The following is a 19,860-nucleotide window of genomic DNA, read 5'->3' on the forward strand; positions in this document are numbered from 1 at the left end:
AAACTGTGACAGAGAGCAGAGTTGACCACCATTGATAGAACACACTGCTGAGCACAATATCCTCAATTTCAATGGTTGCTTCACAACCTATGCCATCTGGATGTTTCCTCCCAATACCAGCTTCTCGGAATTAGGTAGATGGGAGTTGTCCTCCAACACATCCTTCAATCCCTTAATCCTCCTGCCCTCACAATCTATGCTAGTTTCTGTCCCAGAACAAACTCTGCCCCAGCCCCAGGATGTTAACTTCTCTCACCCCGCACTCCCACCCTATTCCCCACAGTCTCTCATTTCTTTGTTCATTCATTCATCTTTTCAGTCATTTACACATCTTGTTTTGTAAATCGTATAATGAAGCAGAGTCTTCAAGGAGATTGACTGAGACAAATTATAAGTGACACATTAGTAACAGATGCAAACTACAGTTTATCTGAGTCAAGTTATGTAATAAAAGGCATAAGCAGCAACTGCAGACTACTTCTGTAAAGTATACTAACAACAAATCATGACCAGCGCTTATCTACTCAGAATGTGAATTTTGGGAATTACTTCCGGTTGACTTACATGAATATTAGGAGAGAAATAGGCCACTGTTCCTTATCTTAAAATATTCTGCTGCTCTTTTTCCTATTATTTCAAACAAAGCATTTATGTGGCTCTACATGAAACTGTCAGCTGTCTATATTCTAGCAAAGTGGACATCTGTTTTACATAAACATTACAGCTGGCTGTTTATATCTCCACGTCCAAGTATTTTCATATCTCATAGGCATGACTAATAATTATTTTGTTTTTGAATATCTCAGGATATTCATTTTCCTGTCTGATTCATCCTACAACCAGGATATAAAACCCCATTCTAAACTCCAGATAGGGATGCTCAGTCTACATGGATATTATTTTTACTTCTAGTATTGCAGTTGCTAATTGCGCAGTTCACCCAAAATTCACTCTTGTTATAAACTGAAATACTTTTAGGGAGTCTATACATTGACACATTAAGTACAAGAACCCTTGAAGGTCCATGAAATGGTCACTGCAGGATGCTTAGTCATCAACTTTACACAATACTATTACTGCACCCTTCTGTGGAATAAATACCTCTCTGACTTCAGCTGCATTGTCTCAGAAGATTGTGCCACATAACAGTATTGAATGAAAGTATGCCAAGAAAACTATTAATCTCCTCTGTATGTTAATGCAATGAGAGAGGTATGCAAGTACAATGCAGTCAGAACTGAGCTTTTTTTGGTAACTTAGCCACATGCTGGTGCCACTTCAGTATATAATTCAGTTGTATGGCATGGAACCTCGTACACACAGACTCACCCAATATGTGGCCATTGATCTCTGCTTCTGTTACCTGTACAAAAATATGAAAAGGATAGATTGCTACTCACCACATACAGGAGGCATTCAGTGGCAGACAGGCGCAATGAAAACAAATGCCAGGTATATTCAGCTGTTGGACTAAGACCTACACCACACATAGAAAAAACACACACTCACAGAAGCACAACTCACAATGTCTTGTAATGCGTCTATCCTACAGGATAACATGTTCTGAGTTTGACCACTCAGGCTAACAAAAGACGTGTAGGATCTGTTTTGTTATAAGTGCAGACTGCGTCTAACGGAAATCGTCTCAGCATATCGACAAGACGTGACAGCAAATAAACCTCTCCACCTGCAGTAGCAGAGTGCCTATTCTTTGGGCATCGTGCTTTGGTTTTGCCTTGGAGATCACAGAGTAAAGTGTGCAGTTGGCAATGTAAATGCCCAAACAGTTGAAGATGGGGAGGAGATCTGTCTCTCACTTTGACATCTCATGCTGATACATATACATGTTGTGATCTATTGAAAGCTAAACATTATGAAAGATCTGTTCACTACCAATTATAATCAAGGTTGCAAAGTATTAAGATTCTGTCGCAAATACAGAAGAGTTCGTGCAGAAGTGAGTTTTATTATTTAGTAGCCTGAATAGTTTAGAGCTTTCTCCTAGCACCCACAAATCACAAGGTCACAAAGTCCAATGGTGCAATTCAGTGGCACTGCATAACAAGTCCACTACAATGAGAAATTTCAAGAATGGCGACCAAAGATGACACACAAGTCTGAAAGTTAACAGATTGAATATAGAGTGGACATCATCATACCCAAAAACCACATAAGTCCCATTCCAAATCACATGGCCACTGTTGTCTCTGGGCAATAAAGTCCAATTGTGACTGTGTCTGTAGCAAACAGTAATCTTGGTTGGGGTACTTAGTGAAAGTACAGAAGAAGAGTGGAGTAGGGATGGATAGCAGGGTAGGCTTGAAGGAAGATGCTGATGCTCTGCTGTGGGAGCATGCAGGATTGTGGTGGGGACAGGATAGGACTGCTAGGTACAGTATTGGGAGGCTGTGATGGGATGAGAGGGGGGGGGGGGGGCTGGGGCAAAGGGAGGAGGAGAGAAATAGAGAAGGGAAAAGCAATATGCAAGTGGGGAAAGCTGTATGCAGATGTGCTGGTGACATAGAAGGCACGTGTAGTACTGGACTGAGAGCAGGTAAGGGGATAGGCAGGGGGAGCAAACGGACTAGCACAGGTTGAGGCCAGGCTGGTTACAGGAATTATGGATGTGTTGCAGGGTGAATTACTACCTGCACAGTTTAGAAAAGCTGGTGATGGTGGGAAGAATTCAGATGGCACAGGCTGTGAAGCAGTCACTGAAATCAATCACTTCATGTTGGGCAACTGGGTAGTCCAGTTGTCTTTTGGCCACAGTTTGGCAAGGTCAATTATATGGATGGACAGCCTGTTAGTAGTCATGCCAGGTAGGATTCTGCACAGTGGATGCGGCAGACTTGGTAGATCCCAGGTGACCCTTCTTTTAATGGGGTAGGAGATGCCTGTGACAGAACTGCAGTATGTGGTACAGGCCAGATATAGGACAGATCTTACATTTAGATCTACTTCAGGGATATGGGGCTTGCGTTGAATAGGGATGGACAAGGATTTTGTGTAGGATGGATGGGAGGCAGAATACACATTGGGAGATATAGCGGTTCTGCCTGCTTTTATTTCTTCGTTCGTTGCTCTCGGTGTCGACGTACTGCGTTGCTACACTGGCTGGAAAATGGTCTTTGTAATTTGGATGCTGACTACGGTAAATAATGTAGCCAACAGATGCACAGTTGCATTTCAAAGTACTTTAATGTCACTTTTTCATAACCCCTGATATAGACATTTATATGTGTATGGCCAGGGCACTACCGTTTAAACTTTCCATAAGCCTCATTAATAGTTTGCAGGCGAATCTCCACATACTGCTAGAATAGTTTACTGTTGAACATCCACAAGCAGTAAAACCTAACCACAAAGAAAATTTGTCATAAGGTCTTGTGGGACTAAACTGCTGAGGTCATTGGTCCCTATAACCACAAAGTTCACAGTTCTTGAAGAATAATCAGGTACTTATGGAGTAGACACTGTCATTGTTTTTACATGCAGCCTAATTGTTTAACACTTATTCCACAGTTAAGTTGAAGCATTGTTGTTGTTCTAACCAACACAAGCTTCTCATCTGAAACTTGGCCATTGGCTGGCTTGTCTCGTGACCAAAAATTGGGCCCTTATATATCATCACAATAATAGGTGCTGAAACTACACATAGTTCAAAGCTAAATTTACAGAAATTACAATTAAAACTTAACTCATTAAATTAACTGAATACATTGAAAAATTGCGTCTTTATAACAGTTTCTTCTACAGCAAGAGTTAGGCCAAATTATTTGTTTAAATCATGAAATTAACAACTATCATTACACAAACAATACTTTTGACAAAACCGTTAATTACTCTGGAATTAACTATGGGCTGGTTATGCTAACATGTTTTCGAATAAATACTTTGAGATTACTAGCATTTCGTCTTCCAAATATTTATAATTAGTGCAGAATTTATATTTGTTTATATGTTGACAATAGAATTTAAGTTACAAAACAATTACTGATTTAGTTCTATAACGAAAGATACTAACTAGGAATAGTCAAAATAAATCAGAAAATCAATTACATACATAAAACTAAGCACAAAATTAGATCTGGTGTTATATTCTTTAAAACTGTGGGCCAACCTTTCTCTTTTATGAAAATGTAGATTGTATTCGCGTATGCTAATGGTAAATAGCTAAAAGTGAAAAAAATGAATTTTAAGGAGGCAGATGGCAAAACAAGAGGGAAATTAAAAATATTCCAGCTTGCTTCATCACAGAGAGGGGAGGAGGATAATGGAGAAGTATTTCTCACATCAGGGCATGACAATAGGTAGTAAATGTAATTCAACTGTTCCAGTCGTGGGTGATACTGGGGTGCTCCTTTGTGGCTGGACAGTAAGTATATGGGGAATGGTAGATGACTGGGCAGGCAAGACACGGGAGTTCTTTTTCTGAACAATGTGCGGAGGGTAATTTCAGTCTTTGAAGGCCTCAGTGACATCCTGGGTGGCTAGGTTATGTGGAAGGAACTTCTTGGTGTGGAAGGTGTGTCAACTGTTGAAGTGGAGGTATTGATTGTGGTTGGTAGGTTTGATGCAAACAGGGTACTGACGTAGCCATCCTTGAGCAGAGATCAACATCAAGGAAAGTTGTAATGGAAAAGCATTATGTTTACTTTTCTGTAATGTGTTATTTGCAACAGTCACAATCTAATATTGATTATATTAATAGTTTGCACCTGTGCTGACATTATGTTACTGTATAAGTATTATTGTGTTAACAATTTATTGCATTATAACTTACTATGTATAATGATTGTCAATAATCCAAATGGTAAATGTCTGTTCCTCTTCTGAGGTCATCAATCATTGAACCAGGGGAAAGTAAAAGACACTAAATACCCTGCTAGTTTCATTGTGGTATTAAAATTTAAGCTGCTTTCAAATTTCCATACTTATTTAAAAAATTTAAAATTTCAATACTTATTTAAAGTTTATTTAAAAGAACACTTTTCAATATTTGTCCCTTAAGGACTGGTGAACCATTTCTATAGGCAGCATTGTTTTTCCAGAAGAAAATATTCTAGATGAGTTTCTACTGGTCCCTGACCCACTTATAAAAACAGGCGTATTGGTTTACTGGTGAATACCGAGTTATCAAAACGATAACTATGGTAAATGTTGGTTTCTGTGTCCAAGGACACCCTCCCCCTCCTTCAATTTTACTAAAACAATGGAATAATAACAATAGCTTTAATAACAGTCAAACAGGTTTTACATATAGTGAGCTTTTATCTAAAAATTTCAGTTTCAGTGAAAGAAATTTTCAAAGGTGTTGGAATGTAATTTTTGTTAACCTTTCTCAGTGCTTAGGTTATACCATGATAACAGATACACGTTGTAGGAAGGTCACAAAGCTTAGCAGATGCGACTAATCACTCACAGAAGTTCACAAAATTTAGAGGCAATAGAGAGCAGCAGGGTTTTTACGGGGTGGCTTATTGGGTTGAGGAGAACCAGGTGAGGGAGAAGCTGTTGAGCTCTGGATGAATGTGGATGACGTGTCCTTACTCTCAGTCCATATTATGAAGGTGTTATCAATGAATCTGAACCAGGTGACAGGTTAGGAATTCTGGGGTAGTTAGAAAGTATTCCTCAACATATTCCATCAATAGTTTAGCATATGATGGTGCCATGTAGGTGGTCATTGCAGTACCCTGTATTTGTTTGCAGGTGATGCCTTCAAAGGAGAAATAATTGTGGGTGAGTGGTCATGGTAGGCAGGAAGGAGGTTTTAGGTTTGGAGTAAGCTGGTTACTGGAAAAGGTTTGATGCAAGACTTAGTCCAATAGCTGAAAATAATCAATGTTATCAGCAAACATAACAGTTTTTGAAGTTCTCTCCAGTGTGCCAGGGGGATCAAGAGCAAAGCACCTGTGACATACCATATTTACTGTTTCTGCAATTTGAATTAACACTAGTTTCTTCCATATCGTTTATTAATGTGACTTTCTATTTTCTACTGTTAATATATGACTCCTTCTATGCAAGCAAAAAGCAGTGAACAGCGTGGATTTTCAGTTTCATTACTGAAATCTTATAACCTACACAATCAAAGGCCTTTGGAAGACTACAGGAAATAGCAACTGGTTTTATTTACTTCTACCAGAACTGAGTTAGTATCATATTGGTTTATCAGCACAGAAGATTTTTAAGAATCCATACTGAGCTACCACAAGGCTATTCTTAGAAACGTAGTTTAATGTTCTGAAAAAGCTACCACTTCAAGAATTTTTGTGAACATGAGAAGAAGAGACATCATAAGTTCAAAACTCACATTTTTCTTTCATTATCTATTCTGACAGTACCTGAAATAAGCATTTCTGAACATTTTCAAAGTTGTGATTCTGATTTTATTGAATTATGGGGCAATCAACTATTAGTTCCAGTAATAAGGCACAAGTGAAGGACTTATTCTCAAAATCATCAACAATATCTGCAACAAGAGTTTTTAACACATTTACTGTAGACAAACCTGGCCTAAAACCAAAGAACAAAGAGGAAATCAGATTGTGATCCTCAAAAATAGAAGCAAAGTTGCAATTTAGTGCAACTTTCTATTACTCTGGAAATTAGAGGTATGAGGGATATTGGACAGTAACTACCTGGTCTGTGATTACACAGATTTTTCCAGTGTAATGCTTCTTGATGCTCTTCATGGGGATGCAGGTGGATTTTATCATCCTGATGGTATGACATTTTGACAGTCTAACTGGCTGCCATCTCCAAGTGAGCTTGCAGGTACACAGTCACACAGGAACTGAGGTAACATCAGATTCGCTGGCTCATCTATACCCCAGGAAAAGATCAGCATGCATGTGCGAGAAGTGAAATGTTTGGCCTCTGCAAAGTGAAGAATTGCATCATTGCCGGCGGTAGAAAGTAACAAAAGTCATGAATCACAAATTAAGATGCAACCAGACTGTTGTTGTTTTATACCTGATAAAACAGGATGCCACATCTTGCTTAAAGAAAAACCTTTGCCTCTCTTAGTAATCAGATAACATTTTTTCAATGGATTCCTTAAGTAAATAATCCCAGTAACGGGAAGCTGGAGCAATAATTTGCATCTCTTTAAATGACATATTATGCCCTCCACTGAGACGATGTTCAGCGATGGCAGATTTTTCAGACTAGAGCAAACATGTATGATGTTGATGTTCCACATATCACTCACGAACTCGACAAATAGTCTGTCCAGCATAAGTGTCCTTTTGCCTTTGCCCAAAACTAGAGCCCCTCTTGGATCTGTTAAAGATGATTTGGGACTGATGCAGCCTGGGGTACATAAAATTCCCTGTCACTGCAGAAAGGCTAATATTGGATAGACTATATGCATGGTCCACGAACAGTGTGAGAAACATCAGCACCACACACGTTTGCACAAACCTGAAATATCTGCTGTCACTGAACATGTCTCAATGAAGGGCAAAATATGTCATTTAAAGAGACAGAAATTATTGGTTCAGCTTCCTGTTACTAGGATTGTGTATTTAAGGAATCCACTGAACTAAGATTATCTGATGACGTTATTAACAGAGATAAAGGTTTTCCTTTAAGCAAGATGTGGCTTCCTGTTTCACCACATTTAAAACAACATCGATCTGGTTTTCAGCCAGCTACATCTTAATTTGCGGTTCATCACTTTTGTTGGCTTCTACCAATGACGGTACTGCAATTCTTCTCTTTGCTTCTTGCACATGTACACCAAAATGTTCCCAGGGTGTAAAGGAGCCACCACATCTGATGTTGCCTCAGTTCCAGCATGACTGTGCAACTGCAATCTCACCTGGTGGCCAGTTAGACTATTGAATACCTGTGAAGAGCATAAATTTTCAGTCTGTTTTTATCTCCCTTCTTATAGATTGGTATAACTATTGCAGCCTTTAGGACTTCAGGAAATTTTCCAGACTTAAAAAGTATTACTGATCATAAAGGTAAGAGGGGCAACAATAATAGGTACTGTTTGTTTCAGGATTGTGTTTGAGATGCCACACAGATCTGCACTGTAAGAGCTACATAGGTTTGTGACCACTTTGTATACAGTTTGACAGGTAACATGTCTCCATTTAAAAAATATTTATTTAGATCAAGTATGTTACGGAAAACAGCCTTGCTGCAGTGGTAACACTGGTTCTCATCAGATCACCGAAGTTGAACATTGTTGGGCTGGGCTAGCATTTGGATGGGTAACCATCTGGTCTGCCGAGCACTGTTGGCAAGCGGAATGTACTCAGCCCTTGTGATGCAAACTGAGAAGTTACTTGATTGAGAAGTAGCGGTTCCAGTATCATAAACTGAGAGTGGTGTGGGGACCAAATGTTCCCCAATATCCGCATCCAGTGACGCCTGTGGGCTGAGAATGACATGGCGGCAGGTCGGTACTGTTGGGCCTTCATGGTCTGTTCGGACGGAGTTAAGTTTTTTAGTTTTACGTTATGGAAAGTACTTCCAGAAGTTGCATTATCTGGTGTGGAGGTGGTAGGAGCTTCACACATAAAGCTGTTTATAAAGAATTCATTTACTGCTTCTGGCAATATTGGAGTTTCTTGTTTGTTTTTATGTTTTCCTAGTATTATGTTTATTATCTTTTAAGCACCTTTGCATTTGTAGCTGGAAGTTTCAATGGAAGCATCAGTGACTCTCTGCTTTGGCTGTCTGTATTTTGTCCTGTACTTCCTCCGGCTTTTTTGTACCTCTGCTTCAATTCTAGGTTACAAGTTTTAGCCATTTTATGTAGGGCAATAACAGTGTTTCTCAGGTCACCCTCTCCTTTCATCCTTTTAGTTAAGGACAACAGCTTTGAACTAAGCTTGTTAAAAGTGTTATCATTGTTATCACAATCATATACCCTATCCCCCTTGAGTTCTGATATGATTTGTCTCACTGTTAGCTGTGTAATATTGTGTGGATACAAAAGTCTGAGCCTCTTAATGCGTGTGGGATGCTGAATAGGGTAGTTTACACACCTGACCCTCAGCCACAGGCTGTGGTCGTCAGATAACAGTGGATCTATCACTCCACACTGTTATCACCAACATTCTGAAAAGGACAGATTGGTGCTCACTGTAAAGATGACACACTGAGCTGCAAACAGGCACAACAAAACAACTGTTACACATTTAGCTTTTGACCAAAGCCTTTACCAGAAAAAAAACATACACACATTCACATAAACAAGCACGCATGTCTGTTATCTCCAGCCATTCTGGTCTGAATACTCCATACTGATATTCATATTTCATCATGTTGGAGATGATGTTGTCTGGGCACATGTCTAATCAGGTTAGCTTGTCATCCACACAGTACAAGTTGTTGAATCTTAGCAGGTTTTGAAAATGGGTGACAGCTGGTATTTTATGTGTGATGTCACTATTAAAATCATGAATATCTACATCTACATTGATACTCCGCAAGCCACCCAATGGTGTGTGGCGGAGGGCACTTTACATGCCACTGTCATTACCTCCCTTTCCTGTTCCAGTCGCGCATGGTTCGCGGGAAGAACGACTGTCTGAAAGCCTCCGTGCGCGCTCTAATCTCTCTAATTTTACATTCGTGATCTCCTCGGGAGGTATAAGTAGGGGGAAGCAATATATTCGATACCTCATCCAGAAACGCACCCTCTCGAAACCTGGCGAGCAAGCTACACCGCGATGCAGAGCGCCTCTCTTGCAGAGTCTGCCACTCGAGTTTATTAAACATCTCCGTAACGCTATCACGGTTACCAAATAACCCTGTGACAAAACGCGCCGCTCTTCTTTGCATCTTCTCTATCTCCTCCGTCAGACCGATCTGGTACGGATCCCACACTGATGAGCAATACTCAAGTATAGGTCGAACGAGTGTTTTGTAAGTCACCTCCTTTGTTGATGGACTACATTTTCTAAGCACTCTCCCAATGAATCTCAACCTGGTACCCGCCTTACCAACAATTAATTTTATATGATCATTCCACTTCAAATCGTTCCGCACGCATACTCCCAGATATTTTACAGAAGTAACTGCTACCAGTGTTCGTTCCGCTATCATATAATCATACAATAAAGGATCCTTCTTTCTATGTATTCGCAATACAATACATTTGTCTATGTTAAGGGTCAGTTGCCACTCCCTGCACCAAGTGCCTATCCGCTGCAGATCTTCCTGCATTTCGCTACAATTTTCTAATGCTGCAACTTCTCTGTATACTACAGCATCATCCGCGAAAAGCTGCATGGAACTTCCGACACTTATCTGTTATCTTGTGGTGCCATATTTTGCCAGCAGTACTTGGTGTTTCAATTTGATCAATAAACCAATTAATATAACAGACTGGGATGCAATAAACAGAGATAAACACTAACTTTGGTTTAGGAAATAACATCTCAAACATTTCAAAAAAATCCAGAACGAGATTTTCACCCTGCAGCGGAGTGTGCGCTGATATGAAACTTCCTGGCAGATTTGGGACCTTTGCCTTTCGTGGGCAAGTGCTCTACCAACTGAGCTACCCAAGCACGACTCACGCCCCATCCTCACAGCTTTACTTCTGCCAGTACCCTGTCTCCTACCTTCCAAACTTTACAGAAGCTCTCCTGCAAACCTTTCATTTCAAAAAGGTGTTCCTTGCAAAACTGATCAATTTCTTGTGTTACATATTCAGAGTTAAGACTTTTTGTTTACAAAAATATCAATTACTCCATATCTAATTTTGAGTCTACAGTATGAATTTTCTAAACGAAACCTTTCTAGAATATACTGAGCAGTCTCAGCAGGTGTGAGCCAGTGTTCACGTACACAAAAAAGTGAAGTGTGTGAGTTCAGGAATACAAGTATTTAATCTATTTTGTTTCTGGATGACTGCACATTTAGAAGTATAATTAAATTCTACTGTCAGCAAGGATAGGCAAATAACTTAATGCTCCTGTATTTACAATTTTGGTATGACTTCTCGGGGCATGACAGTCATAAACTTGATCTGAGCAAAGCATCTGACATTGTGTCAAACAAAAAACTAATAAATAAGCTACAGCGCTATGGTTTTAGGAACAATGAAATGGAACTAATTAGAGCATGGTTGACTAACATAACTCAAGTGTTTATGGTAAATAGCTGTCAATCAAACGTCTATCAAGTTTTAGAGGTGCTCGACAAGGCTTGGTGCTTAGACCCTTCCTTTTCTTGGTGTACATGAGTGACTTGCCTATGTACTTGTCTCACAAGTCCATAATATCTATTAATGACACTACCCTGTGATTACCGTGGAGGACATGAGGAAAAAAACAAAAGCAATGCTTGAAAACTTTGACATATGGCTCGACAATAACAAGCTTATCCAAAACAATAGCAAGACTGAAACTATGTATTTCTTCCTGCGCACTCTAAATGAAAAAGTAAATGAATGTGACTGTTAGACTTCTCGGTATCCACCTGGCCCAAACTGACTTGGAACAGCCACACCGAACAATTATGTACCAACTTATCTATAGTAGTCATTTGTTAAGCAGATTAAAAACATTATACAGCAAACAACACCCACTATCTTCTTACTACACCTCCTTTCAGATTCATCTGCAACATACATTAAAACTATGGGGCAACTCTCCTGATGTTCAAATGGTGTTCATGTGCCAGTAGAAACCTATAAGACAAATATTACACAAATTCATAGTGATGAGATCATTAAAGATGTGCAACTGATCCAAAGTGGAATGGTCCTCATGGATGTGAAATAATAAAATGTTACATACATTTTCACTACACATGTGATGCACATGACAAGTTTTAGGTCACTGTAGTAATGCAGAATTAAACGGAAAAACTGTTTGTAGAACCTATTTACAATGATTACATTACTGCACTGAAGATGTGTGGAAGTCAGATTTTACACAACACCCACACTTCATAAAAGATGTGTTGTACACTATGAACTGCACTTCAAAAGTATTTATTTGCAAGACCAGTATTTGGACGTATAGCCCATCATATTGGCATATATTGTGCATGTCTACATTGAACAACGTGTCTGTCAAGTGTCACATACATGCTTTTGAAATGCAGCTCACAGTTACAAGAAGATGTGTTTTATTAAACACATACAAGCTGTGGAACACCCCACATACAAGATTTATGCAACACACATGTTATTTGATATTAAAAACATACACACATTAACTGGTTCTATTAATAAATTTGTCAATGGAGTAGGAGCTGTGTACCAATAAATCCTTTAGATTCCTTGTAAACTAAGCTAATCTCAGGACCGAGTCCAAGTCTCGGTCCGGTACACGGTTTTAATCTGCCAGGAAGTTTCATTTAAGAATAAATATATTATCCCTAGTTCCTTGATTCCTTGAATACGCCCCTGGAGGATATATATATATATATATATATATATATATATATATATATATATATATATATATATATATAAAAAAAATAGAGGGAAACATTCCACGTGGGAAAAATATATCTAAAAAGAAAGATGATGAAACTTACCAAACAAAAGCGCTGGCAGGTCGACAGACACACAAACATACACACAAAATTCTAGCTTTCGCAACCAATGGTTGCCTCGTCAGGAAAGAGGGAAGGAGAAGGAAAGACAAAAGGATATGGGTTTTAAGGGAGAGGGTAAGGAGTCATTCCAATCCCGGGAGAGGAAAGACTTACCTTAGGGGGAAAAAAGGACAGGTATACACTCGCACACACACACATATCCATCCACACATACACAGACACAAGCAGACATTTGTAAAGGCAAAGAGTTTGGGCAGAGATGTCAGTCGGGGCGGATGTACAGAGGCAAAGATGAAGTTGAAAGACAGGTGAGGTATGAGCGGTGGCAAATTGAAATTAGAAATTAGCGGAGATTGAGGCCTGGCGGATAGCGAGAAGAAAGGATATGCTGAAGGGCAAGTTCCCATCTCCGGAGTTCTGACAGGTTGGTGTTAGTGGGAAGTATCCAGATAACCCGGACAGTGTAACACTGTGCCAAGATGTGCTGGCCGTGCACCAAGGCATGTTTAGCCACAGGGTGATCCTCATTACCAACAAACACTGTCTGCCTGTGTCCATTCATGCGAATGGACAGTTTGTTGCTGGTCATTCCCACATAGAACGCTTCACAGTGTAGGCAGGTCAGTTGGTAAATCACGTGGGTGCTTTCACACGTGGCTCTGCCTTTGATCGTGTACACCTTCCGGGTTACAGGACTGGAATAGGTGGTGGTGGGAGGGTGCATGGGACAGGTTTTACACCGGGGGCGGTTACAGGGGTAGGAGCCAGAGGGTAGGGAAGGTGGTTTGGGGATTTCATAGGGATGAACTAAGAGGTTGCGAAGGTTAGGTGGACGGCGGAAAGACACTCTTGGTGGAGTGGGGAGGATTTCATGAAGGATGGATCTCATTTCAGGGCAGGATTTGAGGAAGTCGTATCCCTGCTGGAGAGCCACATTCAGAATCTGATCCAGTCCCGGAAAGTATCCTGTCACAAGTGGGGCACTTTTGGGGTTCTTCTGTGGAAGGTTCCGGGTTTGAGGAGATGAGGATGTGGCTCTGGTTATTTGCTTCTGTACCAGGTCGGGAGGGTAGTTACGGGATGCAAAAGCTGTTTTCAGGTTGTTGGTGTAATGGTTCAAGGATTCCGGACTGGAGCAGATTCGTTTGCCACGAAGACCCAGGCTGTAGGGAAGGGACCGTTTGATGTGGAATGGGTGGCAGCTGTCATAATGGAGGTACTGTTGCTTGTTGGTGGGTTTAATGTGGACGGACGTGTGAAGCTGGCCATTGGACAGGTGGAGGTCAACGTCAAGGAAAGTGGCATGGGATTTGGAGTAGGACCAGGTGAATCTGATGGAACCAAAGGAGTTAAGGTTGGAGAGGAAATTCTGGAGTTCTTCTTCACTGTGAGTCCAGATCACGAAAATGTCATCAATAAATCTGTACCAAACTTCGGGTTGGCAGGCCTGGGTAACCAGGAAGGCTTCCTCTAAGCGACCCATGAATAGGTTGGCATACGAGGGGGCCATCGTGGTACCCATGGCTGTTCCCTTTAATTGTTGGTATGTCTGGCCTTCAAAAGTGAAGAAGTTGTGGGTCAGGATGAAGCTGGCTAAGGTAATGAGGAAAGAGGTTTTAGGTAGGGCGGCAGGTGATCGGCGTGAAAGGAATGGCTCCATCGCAGCGAGGCCCTGGACATGCGGAATATTTGTGTATAAGGAAGTGGCATCAATGGTTACAAGGATGGTTTCCAGGGGTAACAGACTGGGTAGGGATTCCAGGCGTTTGAGAAAGTGGTTGGTGTCTTTGATGAAGGATGGGAGACTGCATGTAATGGGTTGAAGGTGTTGATCTACGTAGGCAGAGATGCGTTCGGTGGGGGCTTGGTAACCAGCTACAATGGGACGGCCGGGATGATTGGGTTTGTGAATTTTGGGAAGAAGGTAGAAGGTAGGGGTGCGGGGTGTTCATAGTTTAGTGACAAAGAATTGCCTAGGAAACATTTATCAATGCCCATGAAAATTTCACTAACCAGTATTTCTAAATTTTGTGAGAAACCATTGTAATTGCTTTCTAGTTGGATGACTGATAGCTTACTACAGGACGTTTTCCTATTGACAATCCAGAAAGAGAGATGATTTGAACCATTTTGCAGCACTGGCTTGCTACATCATACTATCCTTATTTACTAAAAAGATATTCTGATTTATACAGACAAACATCCTTGGCAGATCACAGATTATACCATTAGCATGTAATTTGTTGCCTAGCAAATTAATTACAGTCTCAGTCTATGTGTAAATAACCTTCTTAATTTCAAAATCCTCTGGGAATTTAAATTTATCTATGTTGGTCATGACTATTTACTTTCCTATTACATGCTAAGATGTGCTGCTGTTTTCATGTCGAATTTACCAAACAGATTTCTGTTCCAAGCAAAGTTAAAACATCAGCTAGTTTACTTTGTTAACCATATATTTACTTGGAATTACTTTTCCTAATAAGGCTGGTGAGTGTATCCATTTGCATGATCAATGATCTATATATCCCAACTTCAATACTGTTTGTTTGATTCCCACTAAAATAATTACTGCTCCCTCTCAAAACATAACCCTTCTGGTGACGAAACTTAGTCTGATAAGCTTCCATTAACACACGAACATGGTCAAGTTTAAATTCCTATTAAAGGAGTAACATTGCAGGGGACTTGCTCTAGTAGAAATAACCTGTGGTAATAGACTATCTTTTCACGATCACAGACATATTTTGGGAATTAATTACATCAAAATACATTAATTGTAGGAAAGCACAGAGCGAACATATACAGAATTCCATATTTCAGTAGTAGCTTGATTACAGTAACAATGCATGCTGCATTTAACTGTGGTGGAACTAGAAACGAAAGCTGATGAAATCCATTTAAATAAGACCACGAAATGTCTCAAAATTTTATCTGGCACTTACTGTGAGCTACCCTTTTGGCAAGGTAGCAAGTCAGAATGCAGCCACATTCAAAATTAATTGTAGGTAAGTCCACCTGTATAAAGTACAAATGTCCTAATCGCATAAAAACATATTTTAAAAAAACATATTTATATATTCGGTGTGTGTGTGTGTGTGTGTGCGTGTGTGTGTGTGTGTGTGTGTCTACAAATAATTTCCTTAGTGACTCTCAATATCGCTCCAGGACTGGCTTATCAACAGTAAATGCAGTTGAAAATTTCGTTTCATTTACACTATCGTCATTTGAATCAAGATTACCTGTTACTGCTATTATTGTGGAACCCAACAAGGTATTTGACTCTGTCAGCTATCGAATACTACTAAAAAGCTTTACGAGGGTCAGAACAAATGTGATCAGATCGTATGTGTGTGACAGAAAACAAATTGTGCAGCCCAACAACATGAGGTCAAATGTCTTAGATATCACACGGGGCATGACACAACATTCTGTGTTTGGACATTTACTCTTCATAATAAATGTAAATGACTTCCCCAGCATTGTGCTGTGTAAATCCACTCTCTATGCAGCAGATGACAGAGCTGAGAAAGACTTAGAACATTACAGCACGAAAGTAGGGATCTTCTCAGAGCAGCTATTAACACTTTATAACCTACTGTTGCTGTAGGCCAATACTGGCTTTAACTGTCATTTGCACACATTTCAAGACATTGTTTCACTCGTTTCACTGACAACAATTGGTAACATAGTTTTCATTTGACTCTCAGTCTGCAATCCTATGTCTCAGAGTTAAGATGTAAATACTCTTCAAAGAAGAAATGGATAGGTCAGACTTGATAACAATGTAAGATAATTTTTTAAATGTTATATAACCTAATATTTTACATGCAATTCCATGATGCTGTATACTGTTCGATTAAATTATATTATTTTGTGCCAACAATAAACAAACTTATTTCAGGATAACATTTAGTCTACACTACTTTCAGTATTTCTGTGTTGCCACCTGGCAATGCTGAGACATTTCTTTATCTATTATGTACAGTATACGCTAATTTCAGGGACCCTTTTTTCTTTTCTGTTTTTCAAGTGATTTTGTGAAGCATCTTTGCTACAATGTAATGCTAACAGAAGCTCTTGATATACTGTTCAGTGATGTGAGTGAACAAACTGTGGAGCACGTTGCTCTTTCTGTTGAGGGTATATTCATAGAGCCTCTGGAGCTTGGCACTCTTACAGATGAAGATCTCTGAGAATTCTGGACCATATGCACAGGAATCAACTTTTGGCTCCTGCAGAAATAAGATTCACTACTTCAGTAGACACTCATGAATAACGCACATTGCCAGAGAAACATTCAAGTGAGAGAACATAGGTTGAGGAGGAATTTACAACTTTCCTAAGCAACTCATTTTGTAAACCAAATTATTCTGATATATCACACTTGACACCAGTTGAAATCTTTGAACTATTTACGGACAATGATATTTTTCAATTGCTGGTGGAGAAAACAAAGAAGCATGTATTTTTCTGTATCTTTCATAATCCCAAAATAATGAAGGAGGAGATTTGGTGTTTTACTGTGATTCTCATTTTGAGCATGTACAATGAACTGCCACAGAACAGTTCTTCTGAGACACCATGAAGACACAAGAAACAAGTCAGTTGTAAAGTCCATAAGGAGAAATATATTTGAACAAATTCTCAAATTCATACATTGCAAGGAAAATTACGAAATTGAACACAATGACAAGTTGTGGAAAACAGGGCCTTTTCTTTCCTGTGTCCAAATTGACTGTTGAAAATACTTCAAACCAGAATGTGAGCTATGATACGATGAATGTATGGTAAAATATTATGGTAGACATTCTTGTAAACAGTTTATTCACGGAAAACCGATTAGACTTGGTTGTAAAGTTTGGTGTTTGGGCTCTGTACAAGGATATCTTGTTGATTCTGAAGTATACAAAGGGAAAGGTATTAAAACTCCAAGTATTGTGAGTCTTATTTCAGAAAAGCTGCTACTTCCCTAGTACAAATGACAGACAAACCCCTTTCTGCTTTTATTTTGACAATTTATTCAAGAGCCTTGACCTTTTGAATTATTTTAGAGAAAAGGGGTTTGGAGCAACAGAAACCATTAGGCCTATGTAAAATAAAACTGCCAAAGATTGCACTCTTCTAGCTACAAGTAGCATTATGACAAAAGACAGTAATTTCAAAGGAAGATGGTGTGTTCCTAAGTGCATGGATGGACAATTCAGTCATTACTGTAGCCTTACACAATCATAGTGAGGAACCTTCACATTCAGTGAAGCACTATTCACAGAGACACAAGAAAGTAATCACTGTATAATGTCCATATCTGACTGGGTTTTATAACAAGTACATGGGTGGAACTGGGCAAATGAATGAAGATATGGCTAAGTATAGAATAAGAATACATAACAATAAGTGGTACTGGCCTATTTTCTCGTGGCTATTAGATGTCTGCACCCACAATGCTTGGATAATCCACAATGCTTGGATACTACACAAGAACTCAGGACATGATATGGCACAACTTGAATTCAGGAGAAGAATTGGTTTGAAACATCTTACTGGTTACAGGTCAAACCAAATATGTCCTGGACACCCCCCATCACTTTCAAACAACCACCGTGTCTTGGATGAAATTTGATGTGACAGAACATATCAATTCATAAAGAAGACACAAAATGAAAAAAAGAAGAGGTGTGCAGGGCAAGGATGCAACTCAATCAACCATACATGTGCGAAGTGTAATGTTGGGCTACGTGTGCAATGTTGTCTGCCTTTCCTTCAACTGCAATGAGGACACAAACATTACATAGTAAATTTGTGAAAATATTTTTACTTCTTCACACACAAACTGATATTTTGTGTGTGTATTCTTCATGTATATTCCCCTCAAAAACTGAATATTACAGAACAATTAGTGTAATGACCTAATGCTGCCACGTGTTCTTAACAATATATTGCTCAGAAAAATTTGAAAACTATTTTGTTGCTTTATTTAACTGATTTATATTAAATTAGTAACAAAAACATTTTTTTAAATTATTCGGACAGTTAAGTGTTAAGTGGTACCAAATCAACAAATTGCATATTAATCATGAAATAAACTGTGGGTATCCTGTTTAGTTTATGTACTAAAGATGACAGCAATTAGTTAAACTTCTTGGGATCCGCCACAAAGAAACTGGAAGAGTCATACCAATTACACCGGCACTAAGTTATACACGTGACAAATTTTTTTAGGTAAATGAAGATCCTGTATTAGTAATAATTTACTGCTCAATGCATTTTATGCATTTTTCCAATCCCATTGGACATGTACAGTTTTATTATAGGGGAATTGCTCTGAATCAAAAGAGTTCTGACTTAGTAAAAGAAGGCAATCAGATGCATCTGTGGAGTCAGAAATAAGAGTCTTGTAGACCATATTTAAAAAAAAACTAAACACACTGACAGTTACATGTCTCTTTATACTAAGCTGTATAATACATACAAAAGAAAACCAACACAGTCACAAACTACGACACTCTGTTCATCAACATAACAAATACCTAAAACAGCAGATTGACAAGACAGTTACTAGACACAAGATAGTTACAGATACAGGGGATAAAGCTATTTAACATGTTGACATTACAGGCACACATTGGGTCATCGAGTCCATTTACAAGCACCACAGAGAAATGCCTTAGAGAAAAGAGTTTTTTAGAATATAGTGTTCAAAAGCGTCCTAACGTTGATCGTAATTATAAATATAGTTCGATTTTGATTAAATTTATGTGTGAGACAATAATGACTATATCACGTGCTGTATGATGGGCAGTTTTGTATATTGATCGTCAATAAAGATCTGAAATATCTCTTACATCGTCCGCGTTATTTGCGTAATTGTTTATGGCACAAAAGACGATATCAACCGCTTTTTTTAAATGATGACACTGGATAATAAACAAAACTTATCTAAAAGAAAAGCGTGGAAAAACTATATACGATGGAAGATGATCTGATGATATACTGCAACAAAATATCTTCAAAACTGAACAACAAAATGATTGTCCAAATATGTGACTGTCGATTTAAATTTTATTACAGGTAAAGACTCACTATTTTTAAAATCTTCCAGTCGAACATTATTGTTTAGTGTCCTTATATATTCTGCGACCAACTTTTCTTCTTCTTCGCCATCTGTGGTACCTGCGAGGATTTCCAGTAACTTTGCAGATGAAACTAACACTTCGTCGAGTTTACCTGCCATTTGTCCTTGTTACCGGTGACAGCACACGTAAATGTACACAGCAACACGCTGCCCTTCTCACTATTTACTAACACTTTGACAGT

At 39.1% G+C, this 19,860-nt stretch overlaps 1 protein-coding gene across 3 annotated transcripts in view; it reads right to left on the reverse strand.

Annotated features, from left to right (window-relative positions):
- Positions 1-19,860, reverse strand: part of LOC124796315 (NHL repeat-containing protein 2) — a 164,308-nt gene that overhangs the window by 144,387 nt on the left and 61 nt on the right. For 2 of the 3 annotated variants that reach the window (XR_007016744.1, XM_047260441.1), the window contains exon 1: positions 19,627-19,857. The exons of the other annotated variant lie outside the window; for it this stretch is intronic. Coding sequence is in view for 1 of the 2 variants with exons in the window: in XM_047260441.1 (XP_047116397.1) it covers positions 19,627-19,777 (151 nt within the window). In the remaining variant the exon portion in view is untranslated. Of the gene's footprint in view, positions 1-19,626; positions 19,858-19,860 lie in introns of those variants that run through there. 3 annotated transcript variants of the gene reach the window in all.

Source organism: Schistocerca piceifrons, chromosome 4 (genome assembly GCF_021461385.2).
Source record: "Schistocerca piceifrons isolate TAMUIC-IGC-003096 chromosome 4, iqSchPice1.1, whole genome shotgun sequence".
In the NCBI taxonomy this organism is placed as follows: Eukaryota; Metazoa; Arthropoda; class Insecta; order Orthoptera; family Acrididae; genus Schistocerca; species Schistocerca piceifrons.